General features: G+C 39.9%; 1 protein-coding gene across 2 annotated transcripts; it reads left to right on the top strand.

Annotated features, from left to right (window-relative positions):
- Positions 1-206: 206 nt before the first annotated feature.
- On the top strand, positions 207-26240 carry TULP3 (TUB like protein 3). 2 transcript variants are annotated; one of them, XM_061360663.1, is made up of 11 exons: positions 207-472; positions 12604-12655; positions 14035-14197; positions 16141-16317; positions 17771-17901; positions 21038-21235; positions 21742-21854; positions 22243-22357; positions 24416-24514; positions 25408-25597; positions 26103-26240. In XM_061360663.1, exons 1-11 carry the CDS (start codon positions 432-434, stop codon positions 26234-26236), a joined length of 1413 nt encoding a protein of 470 aa, XP_061216647.1. In that variant the 5' UTR covers positions 207-431; the 3' UTR covers positions 26237-26240. The 2 variants fall into 2 exon arrangements, with proteins under 2 accessions (XP_061216647.1, XP_061216636.1); XM_061360652.1 differs by having other exon boundaries at positions 239-472; positions 25408-25579.
- The last annotated feature ends 359 nt before the right edge of the window (positions 26241-26599 follow it).

The raw sequence follows: 26599 nt of genomic DNA, 5'->3' as shown, positions 1-26599 counted from the left end.
GGGAGCTGATTTAAGCCAAGCCGTGTGGTACGGCTGGCTCATCCTCCTGAGAAATGCCACAGATGCGCGGGGGGTATCTTCGCGGTGGGGGTATGTTGGGCTGGGCTTCCTCAGGGAACTGGGTATGCCTTAAAGAGTTTTTGGCTGTACGCCGCTGCTTATCGTAGCTGTTAACTCGAGTCCCGTAGGTAGGCAGGACACGGTAGGGCCCGCCCCAACCGACACAGAAGGGGCGGGTCTGCGCTCCGCAGCTGCGCACGGGCGGGGCTCGTCCCTCCCCGCTGAGTGGCACCGTGGCCAATGGGCAGGTCGCGTGCTGCGCCTCCGGCCAATGGCGCCGCGCTTCAGTACCGAGTTCCGTTGCCACGGGTAGCGGTGAGAACGGGGTTGGGCGCGGTGGCAGGGGCCCCATAGTAACGGCGGGGCTCGGAATGGAGAGCGCAAGGGGCCGCGGTGGCCGCGCCGGCGGCAGGTGAGAAGGGCAGTGTTAGTGGGGCCCAGCGGAGCTATCTGCGGCCCGGCACCGCAGATCAGTGAGGGAGGTCCGGTTGCATCTTCCGACTGACGGGCAGGGTTTCAGGGTGGCGGTGTCTCCGGGAGCAAAAGGGCCGGGGATGCCCGGCTCTGCGCGCAGCTCTGCCCCACATGGCGTCAGCAGAAGCGCCCGGTGCCGAGCCGAGCCGAGCGGCTGCAGCGGGGCCTGTGTTCTGCCACAGCTGCTGCTAACTGCTGCGAGTGGGGTAGCGTCGGGTTGCTCGGCTGGGGGAGGGAGGAGGGGGTCGCTGCCCTGACAACACCCGAGTCCTGCGGGCAGCAGCGGTGTCTGACCCGCTCGGTTTAGGTGTTCGGCTCCAAACCGTTGGATTTCGTGTGTTGTTTGATTACGTGGAGACTGAACTGCTTTTGTGGGTTTCGGTCAAGTCTGCCTGTTTCTGGTGTAGCTGTGATGCATTTTTTGCAGTGCTGTGCTGCTCTTCTGTTCCTCGTGAAGGTCTTGGGGTACGTAGCCAGGTAACTCTGTGTGCTGTTGGGAGAAAAGAGGAAGAAGGGAAAGGAACTGTAAGCTTTGGGGAAGGTGTTCTGGAAAGAGATCATGCCTGTAGCACTGAAATAGCTCAAATCCGAAATTGAAGTGAAATGTGAGGATATAGGCAGGCAGTGAAAATTTTGACAGTATGATTGTAAAAAAATTACAGGAAAAATACCTTTTGTACCTCTGGTGTTTGGATAGGGAAAGGAGAAGCAAGTAAAGAGAGAAACCTAAACTTCGAGTAGTTCAATTGTAATGAGCATAGTGTAGAAAAGAAACAGTATTTACTTATGGCATACAGTTGGTAATTTTAATTGAGAGTGAAAAGGGGCAATAGAGTTAGAAAGGGGTCCTGTAATTGCTTTGCTCCATCAAATGCGTTGTGAAACATTAGAAGATGACTTCTTTATGCAGACTTTAAACGCTGAGGTTTGTATACTGTTCTGGAAACACCTGTTGAAAAACTGAAGACCAGATACACATAGATTTCCTTGCACAGCTATTAGAAGTTTAAGTTGAAGTTACAGGAAATGATGCTGCTTTACTTGTAACAACTGTACTATTATAATTTCTTTCTGCTAAGAAGCTTGTTTTGCATGCTTTTATGGTTGCCCCACAGAAAGAGTTTAACACCAACGGCAGTTCCATGTAGTAGTGCTTCCTTCCCACTCCCATTTTATTAAACAATCATAGAATCATAGAATAGTTAGGGTTGGAAAGGACCTTAAGATCGTCTAGTTCCAACCCCCCTGCCGTGGGCAGGGACACCTCACACTAAACCATGCCACCCAAGGCTCTGTCCAACCTGGCCTTGAACACCACCAGGACATTTACTTAAGTTTCTTGGTCTCTGTGGTTAAAGTAAGAGAACTAGAAAACATGAACCTAAATAAAGGTACAAAGTTTTTAAATAGATCCTTAAGGCCTCCTATTTTTAGGGGTCTGACTCTGAACTTAGAATGTTCAACAGCACTATTGTAATCTGCAGTAAGACAAAAATTGTATTCTTAAGAAGGATAGTCTTTTTCGGAGAAGAGAACAGTAAAATTATCCATAACTCATTAATTCAGTCATTGGAACTCTTGCTTGGCAAAATAATTATGAATTGTCCAAACAGTGGTTTGTGTAGATAAAAGAAATGTGATGCATAATAACTGGCAGTTCATAGCAATGAAGATACTACCTGTAAAGTCTAAAAATGCCACCTGAGCTGGAGTACCTTTACTATTGAACAATATGTAAAATACATATTATCTTACTATGGGAAAGAAGGGGGGGACTGAGCGAACGAGCTGCCTGACTCGTGAACCACGACAAAGATATAAAAAGTATTTTACTTCTAATAGACAAAGATGAAGCGAACAAGTCAACACTAAATGTGTATAGTTTTGTAAATGTGCTGTGAGATACCTGGTTGTGGGGAGACAGGTCTTGGCTGTAGGTCAGCCATCTCTGAAACAGATTGTCCCTTGAAACTGTGCCATTGTGTTAACCTGTCTCCTGTTTGAGGTGGCTGCAACTGAAATTGCAAGTTCATTTTAAAGTTTGATTGACTGTCAGGGAGACATGATATAACTGTCTTAATGCTTTAAAAAATGTAGGGTAGATAGTGCTATTTCATAGTTTTGATAAGTGCAATACCTTCTCTCCTCATTTGGGAAAGTCCATTTTGAGACTTTATATGAAATTAATAATGTTGAATACAGTAGAATCATTCAGATAAAAGTAATTCTAAATCATTGTAAGGTTTTAAAATATTGAGAAAGAAATTTGGTTCTTATGGTATTTTAGAATCTTGTAGGCTGATGAACTTCACTTTTTTGCACACTCATTATATGGTATACAGGAATACTTAAAGCTTCCCACATGCTGGCTTCCAAATGTGATTCAGCTTCTGACTTGCAGCTGTCATATATAAAAACCCATCATTTTCAAGGGGCAAAAATCTTGACTGAATCTATAGAGACTACAAACCTCGGTGTGAGTCACAGCAGTCCCTCATGTAAGTTGGATGCTTCTTTGGTGACTAGACATGCATTGGTTAGTGGTTTTCAGTTTGGGAACTCAGCAACTATAGAATATTTCCTCAGTGTCTGCAAAAGTTAATGAAGAAAAAGAGCGTGTTGCCAATAATAGTTCAGTTTTCAAAAGATTATGATCCTGTGCACTATTAAAGGTTCAAAAGTAATTTTATCTATTGCTGTCCAGCCAAAAGCCTTTTCCATGTTTCGAAAGTAGAGTAGTTGAAGTTGTCAGGAGTCTTGGTGGCTTGTGAGCTTGACTGTTTTATACAGATGGACCATAATTACAATTTGGGGTAAAAAAAAAGACAAAGTACTTTTCTAATGCTTTTAGCTGTACTTGTAATCCAGACAAGTTTAAATTTGTGTTTAAAAGCCTGTCAGCTCTTCTGTTAGCCTTGGGTATTTTTATTTGGCCACAGGTGACCTTGTTGCAACTAGCAAGCACTGTTTTGTAAATTCCAGGTTTTATAATTCTGCAAATTTTATTCTTAGATGAAAGGGAATTGGCTTAGTATCTTATTTGCTTCATCTGTTTCAAGTCTGAACATTATAACCAAGAAATCTGTCCAAAATGGCATATTGATAAAATGCAGATATTTTATAAATGTGGTTGAGATGTATTCTTAGGAGTAGAATTTCAAGAGAAAATGAAACGTTTTGTGACTGCAATTTGATGCCACTGCTGTCAGTGTTAATGAAAGAAGGAATCGCCTCACTTCCTATGGCGTAGATAGCAGTAGCAAGAGAGAAAAGGAAGCATCACTGTAGGTGTAACCTATCAACTAAAATTCCCAAATGCTCTTGGTAACTGCAGTTGTTAAACAGTGAAAGGCTTGTCTCAAAGTTGAACCTTGTTTGAATTGTTGATTCAGTTTCTGGTGAGTTCTTCCATCTCTTATGGAACTTAATTGACACAACCATTATTTTTCTCTTCAGCTGCCGTTTGTTTGTTTTCTTCTCTAGCCACTGTTGGCATGGCATCTGTAGGAGTGACCAGTGCCCTGATTTTAACAAAATTGTGACTTTGAATGTGCAAAAACTTTCTGCAACTAGACTTGCACCAGGATAGCTCCAGACTCTTGTTTTGTCACTGATGGACAGCTGGGTGATCTCCAACATAAAACCGATGATTGTGTTGTAATTGGGTCATGGGATTAATTCTCTTCCAAGTGCATTTGCTGATGTGCCAGTTGACTTGGACTACTGCAAGAACATTTAAACTTGCTCCTACTATTGTTTAAAACATACATTCTGTGGATTGTTAAGCTTTAACTGTGTGTTATTATTACAGAAGTGTGTGGTCACTTCTGCATTCCTTACCCATTTAGCATCCTTATGTGAAATCTGAGGCAGAAAAAGAAGAATCCAAGTCTAGCAGTGGTAAATTGCTGAGTCACCTGGTATGGTATGGAAATTAAATTTTGCTGTTTCTACCTCTTTGATGGCTTCCCCTTTCAATCCTTAAAAAATAAAATAATTTAAAAAAACCCAAAACCAATGTGGGACTAAAAGTCCACAATCAGTTCCAGGTGTCAGTTCAGAAAATGTTATTTATGTTCCTTCCCCCGTTTTAGTTTCAAAGACTATAAAACAAGTGTAAGTTTTGGCATGAAGTGAGATATTTCATGGAACTTTGAGTTTTGTTATCTAGTCCTGGTTAAGCATACTGTGTGCAGTCTAACTGCTGACTTTGTTGTTGGGAGAGAATGGCACCTGTTTTACATTTCACTGGTTTCATGTTGTAATGGGGTAGGAGGTCAGCAAAAGTAACAGGCAATGTAATTCACAAACAGAAGATCATAGGGGTCAGAATTCTAAGCCCCTGTGGATCTTGCTTTGTTCTTTCCTTCAGTAGAGCAATTTCTAGAAATGAAATGACCCTCGGGATTTGGATTGTGTAGTTGAGAGGTCATTACATAGAAAGCTGGTGTTCCACCTATGAAATAAACATCTCTTTCCACCCCCCCTTCCCTTTTTTTTTTTTTCTTTTTTTTTTATTTCCTTATCAGAAGCCTAAGTTTCAATAAATTCACCTGAATAAACAAGATTTTGGAAGTATAGCATTCTGCAGTTGTATTGGTTGTTAAGAGTTTTTACTCAAGGAGTCACCAGCTGTGCACTCCGGAAGCAATGTGCTGGTAGGAGATTCCTTGTGTCCCTTTCCTTGCAAATATTGTAATAAGAACCCAGTTTAAACCCCCCTGTTTGGCTACACACTTAAAGGTAAGTTTGTGCATATTCTTATGGTTGCCTTCCTCTGTGCCATCCTTCCAGCATCCATGGTGGCATTAACAGCAAATAGCCTGTGTGGATTTCTGGCTTCTCTTGGCCTTCCTTTCAGGAAAATAGTACTGCTTTCACTTGAAATATGTGGTAACAAATTACTTGAGACTTTTCTGGCTAAGGAAAACAGAATCTACTTCTGTTCTCCCAGTATAGTATAGTAGAGAATGACACAGGCTGTTGTTTGTACTCTTTATAGTAAAGATGTAAGATCTACTAGCTTTTTTCCAGAGTGTGCTTATTTTCATTGCTGTGTTCCCTTGTTCCAAATAGGAGGAGCTAATCTTTGGTACTTGGTGAGTCAGTTTTGGAATGGCATACAGAACTCTGAAGCAGTACAGTAGTCAACATTGAATAGAATTTAACTTTTTCATGACACTTGTGTTCCTATTGCATTTTCTTGTAAGAGCCTATATTCTTTACTGTCATCTAGTTTATTACCTCAGCCTGTGAACTATCTTCATTTACCTTGTGATCTCCAGAACCCAAATGGACAGAATCACAGAACTGTGGAGGTTGGATGGGGCTTCTTGGGATCATCTGGTCCAACCCCACTGCTCAAAGCAGAGTCAGTTGAAGCAGTTCGCATAGGATGATGTCCAGTAAGATTTTGAATATTTGCTAAAGTGGGGCCTCCACAGCGTCCCTAGGCAACCTGTTCCAGTGTTTGATCACTCTCTCAGGAAAAGTTTTGAGCCTTCTCTTTCCCATGCAGAACAATCCCAGCTATCTCAGCTTTTCCTTGTAGGAGAGATGCTCCAGTCCCTTATTTTTTGTGGCCCTTTGATCGACTTGCTCCAGTATGTCTGTATGTTCTTGCACTAAGGAGCCCAGAACTGGACATGGATTTCATGTGTGGTTTCACCAGTGCTGAACAGAGAGATGGGGCCACCTCCCTCAACCTGCTGGCTGTATTTTTCCTAATACAGTCCAGGTGGTGTTGGCCACTTTTGCCATGAGGGTGCAATGCTGGCTCATGGTCAACTTGTCCACCAAGATACCGTATATCCATTTCTGGAAAAGGCATGTCATAAGAGAGCATATGCTTTATTCTTTATTTTACCATAATTCAACTTTTCTCCAACAGACTCTTCATTTCTCTGTGTTACGTTACTAGCAGGTTCCTGTTTAGACCACCTGACAATCTCCTGACATGGTAAATTTTCTTATTTCAAGGTGTACTTCTGTAGGTATATAATGGTGCAGAGTATATCCCGTTGCATTTGTGAGGTGATATTTTTATACTGGGATTTTGTGTTCCCGTGGATACTGTTTTGAAACTGAAGGTAGAGGGGATTCCATGAAGGACATGGAACTGTTGGAGCAAGTCCAGGGGAGGGCCATGAGGATGATCAGGGGGCTGGAGCACCTCCTGCATGGAGACAGGCTGAGGAAGTTGGGGCTGTTCAGCCTGGAGAAGAGAAGTCTGTGTGGAGACCTCATAGCAGCCTTCCAGTATCTGAAGGGGGCCTACAGGGATGCTGGAAAGGGGCTCTTCATCAGGGGCTGTAATGAATAGGACCCAGGGTGATGGGTTCAAACTTATACATAAGGTTAGATATAAGGAAGAATTTTTTTACTGTGAGGGTGGTGAGGCACTGGAACAGGCTGCCCAAAGAAGTGATAAATGCTCCATCCCTGGCAGTGTTCAAGGCCAGGTTGGACAGAGCCTTAGGCAGCATGGTCTAGTGTGAGATGTTCCTGTCCATGGCACTAGATGATCTTAAGGTCCTTTCCAACCAAAGCCATTTCTGAGTGGTTGTTCCACCTGGCCTACACAAGTTCAGTTTACCTGACAAAAATCACTGGAACAAGTCCCATAAAGAAAAGAGAAGCTTGCATCTCCTTTACTGATAAATGCTCTTTTCTGCATTAACTTGGCTGCAGTCAGTCAGTACTAGACTGTATCATTATCTACCTGGTTACATTTGGCAGGTGATTAGTCACCCCAAAATGGATAAATTTTCAGAAAAGCTCCTTCAGGCCAGATGTAGTGTGTTCTTGCTGAACTGTTTTAACCTGAACAGCCTGTTACTTTCAGGTAGGCTTCACTTTACTATTGGAGAAGATGATGCTGCAAAGATAGGTTTGGATCAAATTCACTGCTTTCTTGGCTTTAGCCAACAAAAATAATTATCAACCTGTTCATGGTTTTTTAATAGTTTTTTTCCTGTAGCTTGAATTCCATTTTTCAGCATGGTATTCCTATTACTCTTGAGTTGTTTGGGTAGCTGTTTTGCCACAATAAAGGCAAAACATATCCGTATGTATATAGACAAAGAATATATATATATATATATATACAAAGAAAAAAGTTGTATATATTTCAGAATGCCAGCTTGTTGTGGCGGTGAGGATGGTGGGTTTTGGTTTGAGGTTTTTTTTGGGGGGGGCAGGGGTGTTGGTTAGGATTGGCATGATTTAAAGCATGGCCTTTAAGAAAAGTACCTGATTACAGTGGAGTTCCATTTTTAAACTCAGAGGTAGGTAGAAGCAAGTGTATTAAAGGACTAACTTGCCTTTGTATTTCATTTGATCTTCTTGAGTAAGTTGTAAGTTGTTCAGATAGTTGCTACAAGTTACTGTCAGGAACATGTAGTGCCTAGAGTATTTGGGTGTATTTTACAGTGGAGTAAGACACGCAGAGCTGGATGCTTGTCTTTCTGCTTCCCCACCCTGATTTGGCAGGTTTTGTTGGTTTTATTAGTACTTTTCAAATAATCTGCGATGTTTTATGCATTTTGTATCATGTGGGACATAATTTGTATATTAAAGCATATCCAAGACAATCTTTATTCATGATAATATATTCACTCATTCAGAATTGCTCCCAAAATAGTGTTCTCTGCTGCCATGTCACTGCTCCCGTAATATGTTCAGCAGGTGGAAAATCATGCCAAATGAATTTTGTGAAACCTTTCTCAAAACAGTACGCTGTTGGCATTAGGAATCTGTGCATGTTTATTTAGGAGAGGGAATCAAAGGTAAAACGGATTTCACTGGGAGATAGCATTCTTTATGTAAAAACCCAGACAGAGGTTAAAACTTGCTCTTGTTGAACTGTCAACTGCTTGAAAATAATTTATAACTGAAATGCTGTTATAAGAACTGTTACATAGCAACCTGTGTCACTTAAAAATGGGGGTGACATTTTATGGCCAATTTATAGCCAACCCAGTTTACCTTGAAAGACTTACTGGTAGTTAAATTAATTATAAAGGAAAGAATATTCCATGTTTGCCAAAAAAAAGTCTGCTTTTCTGCCTTGGGGAAGGCAGAAAACACTGATAATCCTCACTACTATTGTTCTGTGTTACTCCCTTTCCCAGAAATGAGCTGTGTCTGTTGCAAGGAAAGCAGATGGGACTCCTCTCTTTTGTGGATTGGAAGGTGCATTACAGATAAATTTTGTTTGTCAGCCATTTTCCAGAGACAGTATTGTATAATCTTTTAAAATATAAGAATTCTTCTTCAAATGATCTCTTTTCTACAGCTTCTGTTTTCTTTCATAGCCATAGTTCGGATGTAGTTCCCAGGAAAGTTCTTTGGAGAGTTGAGTGAAAACCCCTTCATTTCTTACTGAAGTTGGTTTTACTTGTGCTTCTACAGCTAAAAATAAAATCTAGTGGACAAAAATGTGTGCCATAAGCCACATCCTTCTCATTCCCTGATTCTTAAGTTCTGGGAGTGTTGCTGAGAGACGTAACTACTGCCACCACATTAATAAACTGTCCTGCAAAAGAAAAAGGAGTTACATGAGTAAGAAATGGAACATAATGTATTGGCAAGTTTGTAATATCTGTAGATGAAAATGATGTTAGTTTACTGTGGCTTTGAGTTCCTTTAAAGGAAGCAGAGCAATGGAAACAGCTAAAAATTTAAGGACCTCTAAAGTTATCTCTTCACTGTGTCTAGTCTGATATTCCCAAAATGGTTAGGAAAGACCAAATAAAAACAACCATAATAAATTTGTCGTTCATATTCCTATTGTAACATTTTAATTTCTGCTTATGAGAAGAAGACTTAATTCTGATTTCAGCAGGAATGTGAGGGTTAAAAATAAAACATTTTGCTTCATGTTAGTCTGTTGAATCTAGAAAAGGATCTGTGAGGACAAATGGATCTGTGAACCCCTTTATGTGTTGCTGTTCACATTCAGACATACTGTTGTATCTTCTCAGTTGAGTGTTTCTTGTAGCTAGTTGTTCACACACTCTTTTTTATTCTGTATCCTAGATAATAATTATTCTTCACTTCTACATTACACTCCGAGTCATTTTTCCTTTCTCTCTGACATGTGTCCGTTACCCATCATGTAGCTTTAACAGGAGACCTTAAGAGTTCTGGTGAATATAGCAGAGGAGTCAGGGGCAGGGTCTTGTATAGTCCGCTCCAGCGACTGGGAAGAGGAAGATCATGACAGGCTACCAGGATTTTTTCAGTTATTATTTATCAAAGGTAAACGGGTGACTGTTTTGGTGGTTGTGTTTTGGGGAGGTTTTTTCGTGTTTAGAACACTGTTGCATACATGGAGATGCAGAGTATTTTTCCTGTTCCTACTGGATATTTAATTCCTACTACACATAACCCCTTCAAATAAAAAGCCATAGTTAAGAGCACAGTGGTTCAACGTGGGCATGTTCAAAGAGCACTTGGATGTACAAGTCTGCGTAGTAAGTCCATCTGAAGGAGGATTTGCATTTGAAGCCTGCAGCTGTATCAGCACACTGCTTGCATTCCTTTGTGATGAGCTGTTGGAGTGACTAGCACAGCGTTTCCTGTAATGTCTGTAGTAACACCAAACCCACTGTGGGGGGTAGAAAAAGGTGTAAAGTGTGTGTATGTGTGGGAAGATTTTTTTGGTCTGGTTATTACCTTACACCTTAACAATGACCAAGCGCTGGAAGGTAGGTCCCAGGAGGAGTGAATAAAAATAGTGGGTTTACTTTGGGGGTATTTTTAGCACTATTTACAGTGCCACAGTGCTCATTTGTGGCTTTGTTTCTTTTAATTTTGTTCCTTGTGTGGATCCTTGCAGTTTATAATGAGAAGAATTGGTGACTGCTTTCACTTAGTGGCCTGCTACAAGGTGATTTTGGTCTGTGTTTAACAGTAAATTGTAAAAGAGAACACTGCTTGCTTTTTACTTTATCAACCTCTGTGACCTGTTAGAATCTTTATGCGTTTCAACCATGCCCAAGTCTCGGTTAGGCAGTAGGAGGTTGGACATTGTATAGTCTGTGTTACGGTCCCGTTCCACGGACCTTTAGACCTGCCTTTGACATTATGTAGCTTTATTCCAGCGTGGGTAGAAAATAATTTTCATTAAGGATTTCTGCAAGACGTGTATATGAGTCCTCATATTTCAGCATTTTGCCATCCTTCTAGGAAGGAAGACCTGGAAATTTAGTCAATTTTCTGTTAGGAAAAGCAATAAAACCACAGATTCAAGCTTGTATCTACAGGAGACATCGTTGTAGTCCGTTTTAATTATATAAGAATGTGTCCATAAATCTAGTATTGATAAGAGCTACATAGCTTGCTTTGTAAGAAACACTTGACTACTGTTAACAAATTTCTTAAGTCAGTGGGCATAAGAAAATAAACGGAAAGGAATATCCCTCCCCTTTGTTTCTTAATTATGATTTTAAGTGGAGCTTTCAAGCATTCATAAAAAGCACGTCACGGTTTTACTTTATGTTGAAGTTTTATGTGGCAACTAATGGATCTTGCTGCACTCAGTAGATGTGTCTCTGCATGTTTTTTTTCTTAAACTGTGGATGTTTTCAGGTGAAGACAACTGTATTACCGTAACTGTTGCTGTAGGGACATGCAATACCTCTCATTCCCTCTTCAAGAAAGTAAACAGTTTTTCCAGGCCCTCGACTCCTTTGAATTTAATGTGCTACACGACTGGTCCACATGAGGAGTAATACCAGGTTTTGGAAGCAAGGTGTTTTCAAGGTCCTAGACCTCCTAAGTGATGATGCTTGAAATACATTAGGAGAAGAAAAAAAAATAAATAAGGAAAGCTGCAATGTAAAAAGCAATGGCAGTAATAACAGTGCTTTATAATACCAGTAGCTGGGCAAGAGGCATCAATTTTAGAGTATATAAGCTGTGTGTATACAAAATTTTTTCTTCTACATGTTTCAGCCTCCCAGCACAGGATGTGTTGGCTGGCATAGTATGTCTGTAAGGACCTCTGATCTGTTGTTTGCTTACCTGGAAGTTGAGTCAAATGAGGTTTTACTAGGAGTAAAGGGGATTCTGAGTCCTTTCTCGTTAGCTCTATTTGCTGTGATCCAATTCCTATGGCATGTGTTTTGCAGAAACTCCAGCCCATCTCTCTGTCTCTGGTTTTCCCTGTTTGGATTATATTCAGCATTGCCTGCCTGCTTGTGACTTCACATGGTTGGATATTTCTACACACCTAGACCAGACAGAGAATTTCCTGTTTAAATTGCAACTGTGGCTAGCCCTGCTCTATTGCATGCCATCATAAAACATATAATGTTTGTCTGTTTCTCCTATTATCTTCTTCATGATGCTTTCTCACTGCCAGAGAGGTCTTTGTCAAAGTTGTGTAGGAGGAAGGTGCACAGCTTTGGTAGGCAGAATATGTGCTTACTTGCCAATTAGCCTTCCCCCTTTGTAAGGTTAACTTACAAAGCTTATGTAATAATTCACTATCATGCAAAAGGAAATGGGAAATCTCTGTGGAACACAATTTAGGATGAAAAACTAGCGTTCTTATGAAAGTTATCTATAAAATTTAAATAGTCAAATCATTTTTTCATCTCTAGGAACAGGTATCAGGTGTTGCAAATACAGATGCAGGTATTAACTGTAGTTCTGGGAATTCTGGCAGGAGAAAATGGTGTAGGTTTAACTCCAAGAACCTAAAAATCTGAGTTAATTTGGAATTGGGTATTTTATGGAGCAGGGACTTTATTGAATTGATTTGAACTGTGTTAATCCTTCAGGTATAAATTCAGATAGCCCACCTCACTACAATTCGTCCATCAGTAATGAAGGTTTTGTTGCTTACAAAATATTTTCAGAATGGTTTACTAAGGTGATTAAGCTACAGTTTGGTCCTATTTGTGACAGAATATAATGTATGTTTTATTTTTTAATGTGTTGTAACTTGGTCTTCTTGTGGGATAGATGTTTTACACTTGTTTTAAAGTCTTGATGGTGAAGTTGTAGCCTGCGAATATCTTGTGCTCTTATAATGCAAATTTGTTTCTTTCCCTTTCCCAGCATCTTTGAGGATGAAACCATGAAACTACGACAGCTGAAACTAGAGAATCAGGTAAATGATAGTGTTGAAGCTGGTTGAAGTAAGTACAGGAAAATAAATATTAGCCTTGACTTGAGAAATAGGAGTTGTTAAGAACACAAACAAGAACTCATTGCTATGGCAAGAATATTTTTCTTTAAAGATTTTAATGGCTTTCATTAGTTTAAGTCAACCTTGCTATGGCTTGTCTGCTTGATTTCTTTGGTATATTTATTTTTCTTATGTCTCTCATTTAATTGGGATTGACTCACCACAATGCAGGAATGTATCAAAAGGAAGGCTGTAGAGAATTATCCATTTTAAGCATTAAAGGAAAAGAAAAGGTTTCCCTGAGCTATAGAAAGATCTCTGCTGCTGAGAAGGATTTCCAGCGTATTTTGATTTGTTTTGTCTTGTCTCCTACACAGAAAACATTTACAGCCAAGCATTTGTCAAATATTAGGTTATGGGTCTCAGTTTTTCACAGTTCATGACATCAAATTCCATCTGTGGGCCAGCTATGCCGGCCAGGACGCTTTTATCCAGGCTACTGCGCTTTCCGTGAACAGAGGGCGTATGGCTCCTCGGATAGTGCTTACGAACGCGGCGCTAGAGGCGTTTCCGTGTCTTTTTGCGGCACTTGCAGCTCAAAGTGTAATGCTGCCACCTCCCTGTGGGTGGAGAGCGGGAAGTTGGAAGCCTGTTTCTGAATGCAGTTGGTAGGGTGCTTTTGACACGAGGTTTCGTTAATGCCGTCATAGCTTCATAGCATCACAGTTCCTGCTGCCGCAGCAGTTGTTTCTGTTCTTGTTTACTAGGAAACCATAAACATCAAATATATATGTATCTTGGAAAATTTTGCAAGGTAGATGAATTTTCCTTTTACTAGATCAGTCCTATTTTAATGACTGTATTTTTTTACATTTGTTTTCACTTCACGTCCTGCCCCCTCCAAGTCTTATCTCTTTAGTATTGGTTTCTGGGAACTATTTGTTTTGAGTTCTCCGTTTAAGATGATAGCTTCTGACACACAAAAAAGCATTTCTTTTGTAAGTCCTCACTGTTTCAAATTGTATTATAAATGACTGATGAATTTGTCTACATATGTGAAGGATTGCTGCAGTTTAGACTGGATGAAAGGAATTACTGCTGATGCTCTCATGATAGATCAGAAAACAAGCAGGCGTCCATCCCCACTGACAGAGAATCAGAGACAGGGATCACTCCAAAGACAAAGTGATATGCGCCTAGGATTTTTGTAAGAGATTACAAGAGTATTTTGGGTGTATTGGAGATCCTGATCAGTGACGTGTTTATCACCAATAGCTGAGCTGAATGTCACCAATGAAATATCACCAATAGCTGCCTCTTTGAATGTGGTCCTTATGTCATGCCTTTTCTTTATTTCACAGAGAGCTCTTTTAGAGAAAAAGCAGAGGAAGAAGCGTCTTGATCCTTTGATGGTGCAGCCAAATCCTGAGGCAAAGCTGCATAGGTCAAAGCCCAAAGGGTACGAGCAGCAGACTCCTTTAGTAAAAACTCCTACCCCTTTCCACAGTGATGTTATTTTACACGGTAAGTAATCAACCTGGTTGGAACAATGTTCCCAAAAATACCAGTGCATGGACTTTATGTTGCAGATGGGCACCACATTGCTGTGACAGTGATCAAGTGATAAACAAGACTGATTACATACCTTTATATGTACAAAAAAAGAACTGTAGGAGAGTATGGTTGAGCAATAAACCAAAAACCTTACCTTGAATTTTGTGATAGCTGAGAATCTTCATGTGCCTTTGAAGAACATCTCCCTTGTGTTAGACTAAGAAGACTTGTAGAAATGGGTTAGGAACTTCTATAAAGGTAGGGAGACACAAACCCAGTGTAAGAGAGTCTTACAAAGCTGTAGGATAAAAAAAAAAAAAAAGGAAATAATCCAGTAGTGACAGCCTGTACTTTTCATCATGGTATACTCATGACTGAATGATAAAGTAGACAAGAGCAAAACAAAATTCTTATGAATACTGAATTAGGTTTTTTCTGGGTTTTTTCTGTTGTTTCCTGTGGGCTTCAGGAAGACAACTGAAACATGACAAGCAAGCTATAACAGTCCAGAAAGTCACAAGCACAAAGTGACATCAGAGGCAGTGGCAGTAACTTAGTGATCTCCAAACATTACAGTAAAATAGAAACCATTCTGTGAAAAGTGAAAACAAGTACGGTATCGAGAGCATTAAGTTTTCCATGTCACGGTGAAACAAAAAGAGCAGCAATGAAATCTGTATATTCCCCTGGAAGTGTAGTTCGAGAGCATGGATCACAACAGACCATCAAGAAAGTAACAGGAACTAGCCAAAGGCTTAGAGATGCATGTTACTGCAGGATGTTAAAATACCACAATTTTGTTAATAGGGAATTAATGAATAGAGTAGAATTTTAAAAACCCAAACAAACCAGTGTTACTTGGCTTGAAGATCACATTTGGAAACACGTTATCCTATCTTCTATTGAGAGATAAGACTTTGAGGGGGCAGGGTGTGAGGTGAAAACAAATGTAAAAATGATTTGAATGATTTCATGTTCTGTTCTCCAGGTGTCTTTCAGGATCATAGGATGGGGAGGAAAGTGATGATGGATGGTAGCATTTATGTGATTAAAATCAAGTGGGAGAAGGCTGCTGTTGAAAGACATTTCAAGTAAAAATGATTGATATAATTTCTAAGTTAGGAAACTTCAGTAGTACTGAAAATACAAGAAAGAAAAATAAAAACTAACTGCTCCTTCATTAGTTTACATCATTCTGAAGCTTTGTCAGTGCAAACAAATTCTGTTAAGAAGTGATAACAGGAGTAAACATGTCAGAAATCTGATTAGATAAAGCAGTAAAGTTTTAAGAAGGAAAACAGTGGGAAAGCAAGAAATCCAAAGCTGAAACTGCAGTTGCATATTGTGTGCCATATAAATGTATTAAGGCCGGACCCTGACATCAAGGCATCTCCACCAGTTAGGGACAGTGCACAGCTGTATTGCATGCTTAAATGTGGAAATTTGTTTTCTGCCAAAAAGAGGGCATAGTTTATAGTTTTTTCTGCCTGTGCCTGTAGATAATTTTATCAAATTTACTTGCAGTGTGCACTGTAAAGCACTTACTTTTTAGTTTAGGAGCAAACGAGGAACATGAAGGAAAAGAAAATAGAGGAATTGCCCATAAATAAATTAAAATATATCAATGTGCATGACAAATACAACTCATTTTAACTGCTTAAGCCCTTGTAAAAAAGTAGATACAGTGGCTGTATTTATAAATAGAGAACCTGAAGTCTGGAATGTTTAAAGTAATAGGCTGGCTGTACCAGTCAGGCCTGGATCCTTCCAAGTTTTCTGATCAAAATCGAACAAGAAGACATCAGTACTTTAAAGGGATGATTGAGCAAGGAAGATGTAAATAACAACCATCCTGGCATGTGTCTTTAGCCACAAAAGTATACTTGAGCATTCTGTTCTGTTTTGGCCTGCAGGTATTGATGGACCAGCTGCTTTCCTGAAATCAGAAGTGCAAGATCTGGGGACCAAGCTCCAAACTCTCTCTGCTGGATCTTCCAAAACAGAAGACAATGCAGATCAGGAAAATGATGGAGAGGCTCTAACAGACACAGCAGGCAAGCCAGATCTGCAAGAAATCTTAAAGAAACGAGGTAATATAATGGGCATTATCTTGACATTAAGAATTGATGGGCATTAAGAGTTGATAATAGACAAAGATTTTTTCAAGGCTCTGAAAAACACCAGGAAAGGTGTTTTTCCTGAGTCAGAAGCTGTCATAATCAACAGTTTCAATAGCTATATGCCATTGAGTAGTTTCCCAGTGGAGTGTCCATCTCTGTCTGCCAGTACCATAGGAAACCTTTTTTGTTGAATGCAGCCTAAGCACTTTGCAGCAGAATAATGGCTAGCATTTAATATAGTGCACAGCTTATTTTTATTTTGCTGAGCATGTCTCTCAGAACGTTTCCAGTATGGTTTAGGTATTAAGGTACTACCACATCTAGAAATACATCCATTCAGTTGTCAGATGCAACAGCTTCTTACCTATGGATAGGAACATTAATGTAAGAGTTAGGGAAGGAGGTAGGAGAGTATATCCAGAAACTTCAGGGGAAAATAGTAGAGATAGAATATAAACAGTAAATTCTGAAATTGGCCTGAGTACTAAGGTTAACGCCTTTCCTCTTTCCAAATGTGCTTTTGAAGCTTACTGACAAGTTGTTAAGACTACATTTTTCTATTTCATCTGAGATAAAGAACTTCCAGGAGTGCCATGTTGGAGTAGTGTTATAATATTTGCTCTTGGAAAATAATTCAGTGTGTTTATTTTCTGTAGTGCTTTATGTGCTTTCCATTCTACAGCCAAATTAAAGAATGGAATCTCAGAGTAAAATTACACAGTTCCAAGTAAGCACCAAGCAGTTATGTGTGCTTCTGTACACATAAACATTCTTTAAAATGTTTTTATCGGGAGTTTAGTTATATACCTACAGTCACCTCTACATAGCTGTGACTAGGTTAAGGTTAAATAAGTCCTGGAACTACTCAGACTGCACTTCTGTTTTAAAAACAAAATCATCAGTAGTGTTCATGAGACATGGGTTATTGCTACTGATGTAAGAATAGGAGGGGCTCTTCTAGAAAAATTGTCCTGCTTCATTTCGGTGTGTATAAGACTAAGGGGAAATGGTAAAGAATGTAAGTTGTAAGGAGTCCAGTTTACAGTGGAGGTGTCAGTATATTCATCTGGATTTCCTTCATTTTTTAAGACCTGGCTTTTTTACGTGAAAATAGGCAAAGTTAACTCAATTACAGTGTATATTAAGCAGTATGCTACATCATTTAATATCATTTAAATAAATATTTGTAAAAGACTGACAACTGTTTAATCATCTGCACGATGACAGCTGCAAAATGTCACTAGGGTTTTGAATTAAAAGTCCTGGGAAGCAATATGGCACATGAGGAAAATCAGGAGTTGATTTTAATTAAATCAACTGAAATTAATTAAGAGTGACTAGCTATGCAAATGTCATATATGAACTAGTGATGCCACGAACTCATGACATCTCCTTTCAGAGGTTACTTGCTTTATTTTGACAGGAATTTCAGGCAGTTTAAATTTTGATGAGGAGGATGGAGAAGAGGAAGAAGCTAGTAAGAGACCAGCTTCTGATTCATCATATCCTGAAACTGAGAGGCCTAGCTCGGCAACCAGTGTGAAATCTTTCACAGTAAGTGCCTTGAAATTGTTTTCTGATAAGGGCTGGGCACATGCTTGATTTTAGTACTAACCCCTTAAGCACTGTGTTAAAATATAGTAGCTGCAACTACAGTAGCTAGCATATTAATCCCTGAAGGCAGAGGAAGGTCATGATTGTCAGGTTATCTGACTGAAGAGCCATTGAGCTAAACACAAAGACTGAGTAATGACTAAAGGAACAGTGGTGGGCAGGGGAACCTGAGTAGCCTAATCAGTGGAGATGGGAACACAGTGAGTCAGCTACTCCTATGATTCTCAAAGGGGACAGTTTAGGCCATTGTCTCTGGTGTAAAAGCCACCAGGATGACTCAGAAACTCTGAAATGCCATGCAAAATTAAGAGGGATTACTGCCTGAAGGTTTATAGTATTTATTGTGGAATGTAAGAGGGAACAGAATTTTGGGATGGAACAGAAAGTTTTGGGATTGGAAGAAACCTTTCATGACTGATTAGGGCAAGGGAAGAGGAAGAAGAAAGGGGATAAGGTGGATCAGGAAGTCATAAGCACGGGAAAATAGGGGCTAAAGGGAGTAAAAGGCACCAGATGCATGTAAGCAGCTGCGAGACAGTACGCTTGTCTGTTGAAGCCTTGTGCCTCATTACTGCATGATACTCCTGTCATGTTGTTTCTTTTATGAATGTTCTCGTGTGTGTGTGTGTGTGAGAGAGATACATATGTACATACATATGCTGACAAACTACATACTGTACTAGCCAGTGAGTTGAAGAGACCTGGGAAGAACCAGGGTTTGAGGTAGTGATCACATGAAGGGCACAGGGTTTGGGCAGGCTTAAAAGTCCATGCTACTATTCAAAAGACCAATGTGAGTGTATTTGTGTGGTAAAGTAGAATGAAGAAATTATGAAGATTATAATATAGATCAAATATTCATATTTAGTGTGATAGAGCTTAAAGTATTAATTAAAGGTTAACACTTCATCTCCTTTCTGTTCAAAACATGTGTTAGCAATTTGAAAACTTGTTGTGTGGGTAGGAGATCTTAATTGTTCAAAAGTGTTAGATGTATGTCTCCCAGATCTTTTGGATTTCAATAACTGATGCCGTTAGGCTGCTCTCAAAATGCTAGCCAGGTGCTTCATAGCAAGTAACTTTTCTGGCTGCTGCATTTAATGCAGTAAATTATCTCTTGTGTGGCATAAACAGCTTTTTCATCTTAACAGTAAGAGAGTTTCCCACATAATGCGAATAGTGAAATGTGTGCTGGTATCTACCTCTGTTCCTGATCCAGTGCAGTGGTCACATATTTAAGATTAACTTCTAAGAATAATATAAAAATAATAATGTGCTATTCAGTTTATAAAGTTAAGCAAGATTTAATGTTGCAAGAATTGCAAAATGGCAATAAAATCTGATCAAGTGTGTTTAAGAAGTTGCTTTGGAGTACTTGAAGCTTGGCCTTTTCTTCTGTTTGGCTTGGAACTATCTTCTACGATGTTCTCAAAGTATACTTGTATTAAATATATGTAAAGTCATGTTGTGTCCCTATTACTGTTACTTTTTTGTGAAGTTATTTTTTGGTAGTAAATACATGCTAGGACTCTGATTCCTCTGGAAAAAAAATACTGTATGCCCATAAAAATTACTTAGGCATTTTCAGCTAATATGCAAAAGCTTTATTTGCTGTCCAAGTTCTGTACTCTAGAAAAGAATGGGCCTTCTCATACAAACTTAGGCTAGTCAAGTTATTTCTGACTTTCAGTGGGTGTAGGTCTATTTCATATTAAAATACAAATGTAGATGGTGCTGGGGGTGAAAAATGTATTTGTAATGGTTTCTCAGGGAAGTGTCAGGAGAAATTAATGAGACATTAAAATTATAAATTTTATTATAAAAATATTATAAATTATAAACATGCACAAAAAGTATTTTAAACTGTTTCTCTGAATTGTTCAGACTTTATTTGCTTTCAGGTAAGCTTGAATAAATGGAATATGAAGTCATAAAATATCAGTTATATCCTGAAATAGTGAGTTGAATAGTCAAGGTAGAATGGTTTTAAACTGAAAGAGGGTAGATTTAGATTAGACTTTAGGAGGAAGTTCTTTACAATGAAGGTGGTGAGGCACCAGCACAGGTTGCCCAGAGAAGCTGTGGCTGCCTCATCCCTGGCAGTGTTCAAGGCCAGATTGGACGGGGCTTGGAGCAGCCTGGTCTAGTGTGAGGTGTTCCTGCCTGTGGTGGTGGAAGGGGTTGGAAATGGATGAGCTTTAAGGTCCCTTCCAACCCAAACCGTTCTGATTCTGAGATCTGGGTGTTGGCTACTTGGGAGACTGGGCTGTGGTTGCCAGCTACTGGAGATACCAGGTAGGGGATGCTGTAGCAGGGGAAGGTGAGAGCCACTAGTGAATTTCAAGTCTGTCTGTGTCTCTGTGTGTCTGTAATCACTCATACTTCTTACCAGCTGTATCTAAGAATATGGATAAGCCACCACCATCAACTCCAAAGCCCAATAAGGAAGGACTCTCCTGGGTTCTGCAATACACAGGATTCAGCTACCTCTAAGAAAAAAATTACTGTAATGACTTATACCAGATTTCAATTAGAATTCCAGTTTTATCAGTGACCATAACTTGCATCCTGAGTATATACACTGTTCTAAGGTTCTTCCAGCATTTAGTTGAGACGGCTCCACCATCAGCTATTTCAGCTACTGTTCTGAACCAACATAATCTCAGTGCTCGTTTCAGTCACAAAAATCCTGGCCTGTCTTTACTGCAGCATCCATCAGTCCAGCTTATCATGCTGCCTGATTTCCCACAGAGTGAGATTATAAGAGCAGAGAGGCTCTTTGCTTAGAATATTTGCAGTGACTCATCCCATTTTTTTCCCCTTCTTCACAATTCACTCATCTCTGGTTAATGGGTACTTTTTCTCCCCTCTCATTGGAGGGCTGATTTTTCCTCAGAGTAAAAGGCTGCAGGCACTTTCTTCACAGAAATATGGGTGGTATCTCATTTAACTTCCTTTTCCCAAAATATCTTCTTGAGACATGAGATCTTTCTGTTTTAAAAGACCTTTCTTTTCCTGGGCCATACCAGAGCCTCTGATCTGTATTAATTTGCTAATATGATGGTTCTTCCCACAGGAAACAGGTGCTTCCTGTAGTCCATCCCCTCCAACAGATGCCCAGCTGGGAGAAGTAGAGAACTTGGAGGAATTTGCATTACACCCTGCACCCCGTGGTATTACAGTCAAGTGTCGAATCACTAGAGATAAGAAGGGAATGGACCGGGGCCTCTTCCCTACTTACTACATGCATCTGGAAAGGGATGACAACAGAAAGGTATTGGAAGCAGCAGAATATCTTGGCTATCGTACTCGTACCACAGAATATTTTTTTGTGTAAGGGAAAGCTTCTGGTAAGAGACCAACAGCTGAGGAGAGCCAGCATGCAGATGAGGACAGCTCATATTAGGCCAAGGCACTAAGGAGGGAATTGGGAGGTTTGAAAGCCATAATACAATGAAAGATGAAATTTTGAAAAGTATAAAAATGTTAAGGATAAAGAAGAGAAGGGAGATGGAGCTGCTCCACAGAAAGGGAGGGAAGACTAGAAAGGACAGTTGCATTAAATCTACACTGTTGAGTGAGCTGATCAAAGGAATAGGATTTCTGGGTGTGCACTTGTGGAAGGTACCAGAACTGTGGAGACAGTAATATCAGTACAGAACAAAAAGGGGAATTGATGTGAAAAATGGAGAGAGAACAGTTTGGATAGCAATGCGATGCGTAGCAATGCTTCTGCATTCTTACAAAGCTCCAGTCTTGATTGAAGTTTTGTATTTGCAGACATTCCTTCTTGCAGGGCGAAAACGAAAAAAGAGCAAAGCATCCAATTACCTCATATCAGTTGACCCAACTGATTTATCCCGAGAAGGGGAAAGCTTCATTGGAAAACTCAGGTAAGAACCACAGGTGAAAATTACAGACAAGAGAGGTTGGATTTTCATTTTAGTTGAGTTGGGGATATGAATAACAATCTGGTGTCAATTCAGAGAGAATAGACTTGCATCATCCTGTTTAATGTAATCTGTATTCACCTGAGTTGGCAACCTTTCTTCAGTGTTACCACTCACCGTGGCAATTCACATAAGGAATTCTGGCTCGATGTTTTTCCAGGATAGGTTCAGGCTCAGTTTACTGTGGGCACTCCTTACTGACCTGGCAATTGGAAGATTCAGATGGCAGGACATGAGTGTTTTCACTGTGCTGTACAAATACGTTCAGAAGATAACAAAACTTTCCACTGACACCTCTCTCTTTTTCTGTCTTTCTGTAACCTGACATTAGATCAAACCTCATGGGAACAAAATTTACAGTCTATGACCGTGGAGTTAGCCCCCTCAAGGCACGAGGTCTAGTGGAAAAGGCTCATACAAGACAGGAGCTTGCAGCTATTTGTTATGTAAGTAGTGCCTCTCCCCTTTTGCCCCTTTCTTCTTTGTTGCCTGGTTACAGAGGAAACAGGGCTTACAAAATCATGCTGCCTGGCAGCCTTCCCCACTTAACTTTGGAACCAACTGACCAATTTCAACCAGATACAACAAAGGACAGAGGCTTCAAAGATAAGTTCTTATACGCTTGATGGAAAAAAAAAAAACAAAAAAAACCCCAAACAAATCAGTGATGAGGGAGGGAGGGAGGAAGAGAGATGCAAACTAACACCCTGATAACCTTGTCTGACCTGTGGCATGTGGCCAGTCAGCACATCCTTTACGTGGAGCCAGCCATAGCATGAACTGCCTCTTGCCCAGCTGGTATTTGATGGACACTAAGAATTAACTGGGAGTACCCTGTGAAGTAGAGTTATTTTTTTGTTTTGCAGAACCAAAGGCATTTTGGTGGATAGGAAGGAGCTCGGATTATTTCAGTAGTAGCTTGTGGTTAGTGAGGATATGGTTCCATGGGATATCATGATTTGATAGCTGTCTGTCCTAGAGATGCTTTCGTCTGGTTTTGAGGATCACCTTGGTCTAGGCTTCAGGGTGGCAGTTGTGGATGCTCTAGAATTATGTGAGGGTTCTCATCATAAAATCATAGAATGGTTTGGGTTGGAAGGGACCTTAAAGCTCATCCAGTTCCAACCCCCTGCAATGGGCAAGGACACCTTCCACTAGACCAGGTTGCTCAAAGTCCTGTCCAGCCTGGCCTTGAACATTGTTTGTTCCATGTTCCTATCCTGAAGTTTGAATAAAATTTGAGGTTCTTTACAAAATGATGGATAGTGAAGTGGAAGGTTTTTTGCTTTTATCACAGGTACGACACAAAAATGTGAAGGTGCATTAACCTATCGGAGCATGATCTTGATTTCCCACCCCTCCCCCCATTAACCATAATGTCACCTGGGGAAAAAAAATCATTGCCTGTGAGCAGTATCATTTATTATAACAGTATCATGTCAGGTTATTTTCTTTGTATACAGTATTCTTCTGTTATTACCTACTTGTACACAGCAAGCTGTTGAATGAGTACAGCAGGTAATACAAAGTTGTTTTTTCAGATCTCTGAACTTTCATATACAAGAAGTTCATAAAGTTTATATATCAATAAAATCAGTGTTCTCATTCGCATATGTGCCCCAAATTTTCTGAAGCAAAATAGTAGAGGTTGCAACCCAAAGACCTCTGTTCTGTGCCTGCAAAATGCACTAGTGTGTTAGAAAAAGCAGTGTCACTTCTATCAATCAGTTCAGTACTTCCAAAGATTTTTACTTTTTACTTGGCCTCTGGGAATTTTAAAGGTTATCTCTGACATTGTTACCGAACACTTTAAATGGACCGTTGAGTTTTGGTTGATATTATTGAATGGATGGCTTGGGAATGCCGAGACCTTTTTTTCCCCTTTGTTTTCTATATTCAATCTACTTGGAGCTGTCTCCTGCAGTACTCTGGAAAAATCTGCTCAAGATTGAAGCTTGCACAGTGCTGAACTGTGTGCCTTTGGGGTCTGTTCTTAATCATTTATAAAAAGGCAAGATTTGAGAGAAAAGTGTAGGTATGCTCTTAAACACAAATAAAAACACCTAAAGAAGAATGTCACTCATTTTTTCAGGAACGTTTTAGCCTAAATGGTGATGTATGGGTAACATAGTCTCAGGTCAAAGATACTTGTCTTTTATCGTATTTGAGGCTTCTTCACAAACAAGATTTTAGCCTGGTTTTGCCTCAGATGGACAAAATTATGCTTGGAAATTGCACTTCTGTGATTTTGTTATAAATGTTTCATTAGGATAACTGATGAATTCTAAATTAGGTAATATGTGTCTTAACACTGTTCTCAAAATAGAACAGAAAGCTGCTCTCAGTGGTTAAAACACAGTTTCATTTAGATAACTGCTACTACAGTTGTAGCTAGCAGATCTCCAAAAAACAATATAAATGTGGATTCAAGTTCAGTTTTGTTGTCTTTCCTTCTTTGAGATGAAGTATCTCATTTACTGAAAATGTTTTTCCTTGTCCTTCAGGAAACCAATGTGTTAGGATTCAAGGGTCCCAGAAAAATGTCTGTGATCATTCCAGGAATGAATATGAATCATAAGCGAATTCCAATACGTCCACGAAATGTGAGTTACAGAGTTCGGTCATGGTTCAGATTGGAGGTTATTTAGGTTTTATTTAGGTTATCCTCAAAAATCCAGTATTGTATCTGTATACTAAAAACATTTACTATAGCCATATCAGTCAGATCTGCACAGTGGGGTGTTTTCTGATAATTTTTCCACATTAAATAACTTCAGTTTGGATTATTTTTCTCGGGAGCTCTAGCATACGTTATTGGAATTTATTTGTTGCAGAACTTCTAAAATTAAATAATATATCATATATTTCACACTACAGCTCCTTGTAATTCATTGTTTGTTGGATTTATTGTGCTGTCTTACCTTCTTTTTGTATCTTTCTGGTTTTATTTTTCTGCTTTTCATATTGTGCATTACTTACTAGACCCATTTAACCTACTTAAGGCGTACACGCAGGCTGCTGCAGCCTTTGGACTTTCTACTGAAGCACCCCAGGTCCTGGCACTATGCAGTTAATTGTAGATTATTTTCCTTTTTTCAAAGTTCAGATTGTTAGAAATGAAAGTTGGGTCCAACAGGATCAGAGAAAACTTGTGAGACTCAGTTCTGATTCCTGCCAGCAGGATGACAATCATCCTTTGGCCTGTGAGTTGCTCCCTTTCCGGTACACACACATCCTTCTCTCTTGCTCTTTTTTCTTGTTTGGGTGGAAATATGGTGATAGCTTATTGAGTGGAAAGAAATGCTTGGATGGGGAATCCATTAAAGTATCTTCCTGGTAATTGCAAGAAGTTTTCAGTAGGACTGAGTTTAAGTGTTGTCATTGTGTTTCATTAAACAGGGAATGACCATCGAGTGACAGAATACACACACATGAGAGAGGCAGTAATCAAAAGCAGAGCCATTCCAAATCTGATAAATGTGTTTGTTCTGAACAGGAACATGAGAGTCTGCTGTCAAAATGGCAAAACAAAAACTTGGAGAACCTCATTGAGTTGCACAACAAAGCTCCAGTCTGGAATGATGATACTCAATCCTATGTTTTGAACTTCCATGGCAGAGTCACTCAGGCCTCGGTGAAGAACTTCCAGATTGTGCATGACAATGACCGTAAGAGTCTGGTAGAGTGTGTGTGGCTTATTCAAACAGGGATAACCCTATTTATTTCATGAGGTTTGGAAGGAATAGGACACTCTTCCTGGAAAAGGGAGATTGGTTGCAGAAAATCGGCTCAGGATTACTGGGGACTTCTCAGCTGTGAAGAAAATTATATAAGGCCTCCCTTTTTCTGGGGTGGGTGCAGACACTACTGTCCGTAGCTGCAGCAAAAGAGAGGGTAAATGCAAGATTCCTGAAAGGAAAGGACTGTACAGTATCTTCAGGCTAGCAAGAGAAAGTAGTTCAAGCTTTGGTTCTGAGAAGGAAAGATAATCTCTAGAATAATAGTCAGTCTAGAGAGCAGATTACAAGGCCACTCTGGTGAGAAGGGATGGAAACACCAACCACATACATTTGGAACTGCCAGACATTTGTGGTTTTTTGGTTGTGGTTTTTCTTTGCTATGCTACGAAATTGTTAATTTCTGGGTTTGTTGGATAATTTTTTTTCTTTTTTTTTTTTTTTTCCTCCCCAGCTGACTACATTGTGATGCAGTTTGGTCGTGTAGCAGAAGATGTGTTCACTCTGGACTATAATTATCCTCTCTGTGCTCTTCAGGCCTTTGCTATTGGACTGTCCAGTTTCGATAGTAAATTGGCGTGTGAATGAGAGACAATAGTATCACAGTATGCTAGAGATTGGAAGAGACCTCAAAAGGTCATCTAGTCCAATCCCCCTGCCGGAGCAGGAACATCTAGATAAGTCTACCCAGGATCGTGTCCAGGCAGGTTTTGAATGTCTCCAGAGAAGGAGACTCCACAACCTCCCTGGGCAGCCTGTTCAAGTGTTCTGTCACCCTCACTAAGAATAAATTTCTTCTCAAGTTTAAGTGGAACCTCTTGTGTTCCAGTTTGTACCCATTGCCCCTTGTCACAGTATCACAGTATGTTAGAGATTGGAAGGGACCTCAAAAGATCATCTAGTCCAATCCCCCTGCTGGAGCAGGAACACCTAGATAAGGTTACACAGGAA

This window comes from Neopsephotus bourkii, unplaced genomic scaffold (genome assembly GCF_033783945.1).
Source record: "Neopsephotus bourkii isolate Nb327-2 ecotype Australia unplaced genomic scaffold, CSIRO-AGI_Nbou_v1 NB_107, whole genome shotgun sequence".
Lineage (NCBI taxonomy): Eukaryota > Metazoa > Chordata > Aves > Psittaciformes > Psittacidae > Neopsephotus > Neopsephotus bourkii.
The sequence above is the reverse complement of the archived record's forward strand: the minus strand, read 5'-3'. Positions and strand labels throughout refer to the sequence as shown.

Bases quoted from the DNA above. Each gene is read 5' to 3' on its own strand.
- TULP3 (XM_061360663.1), top strand. From the start codon at position 432: ATGGAGAGCGCAAGGGGCCGCGGTGGCCGCGCCGGCGGCAG. The intron at 473-12,603 runs GTGAGAAGGGCA...TCCCTTTCCCAG, and splicing joins GGTGGCCGCGCCGGCGGCAG to CATCTTTGAGGATGAAACCA. The intron at 12,656-14,034 runs GTAAATGATAGT...TTTATTTCACAG, and splicing joins AGCTGAAACTAGAGAATCAG to AGAGCTCTTTTAGAGAAAAA.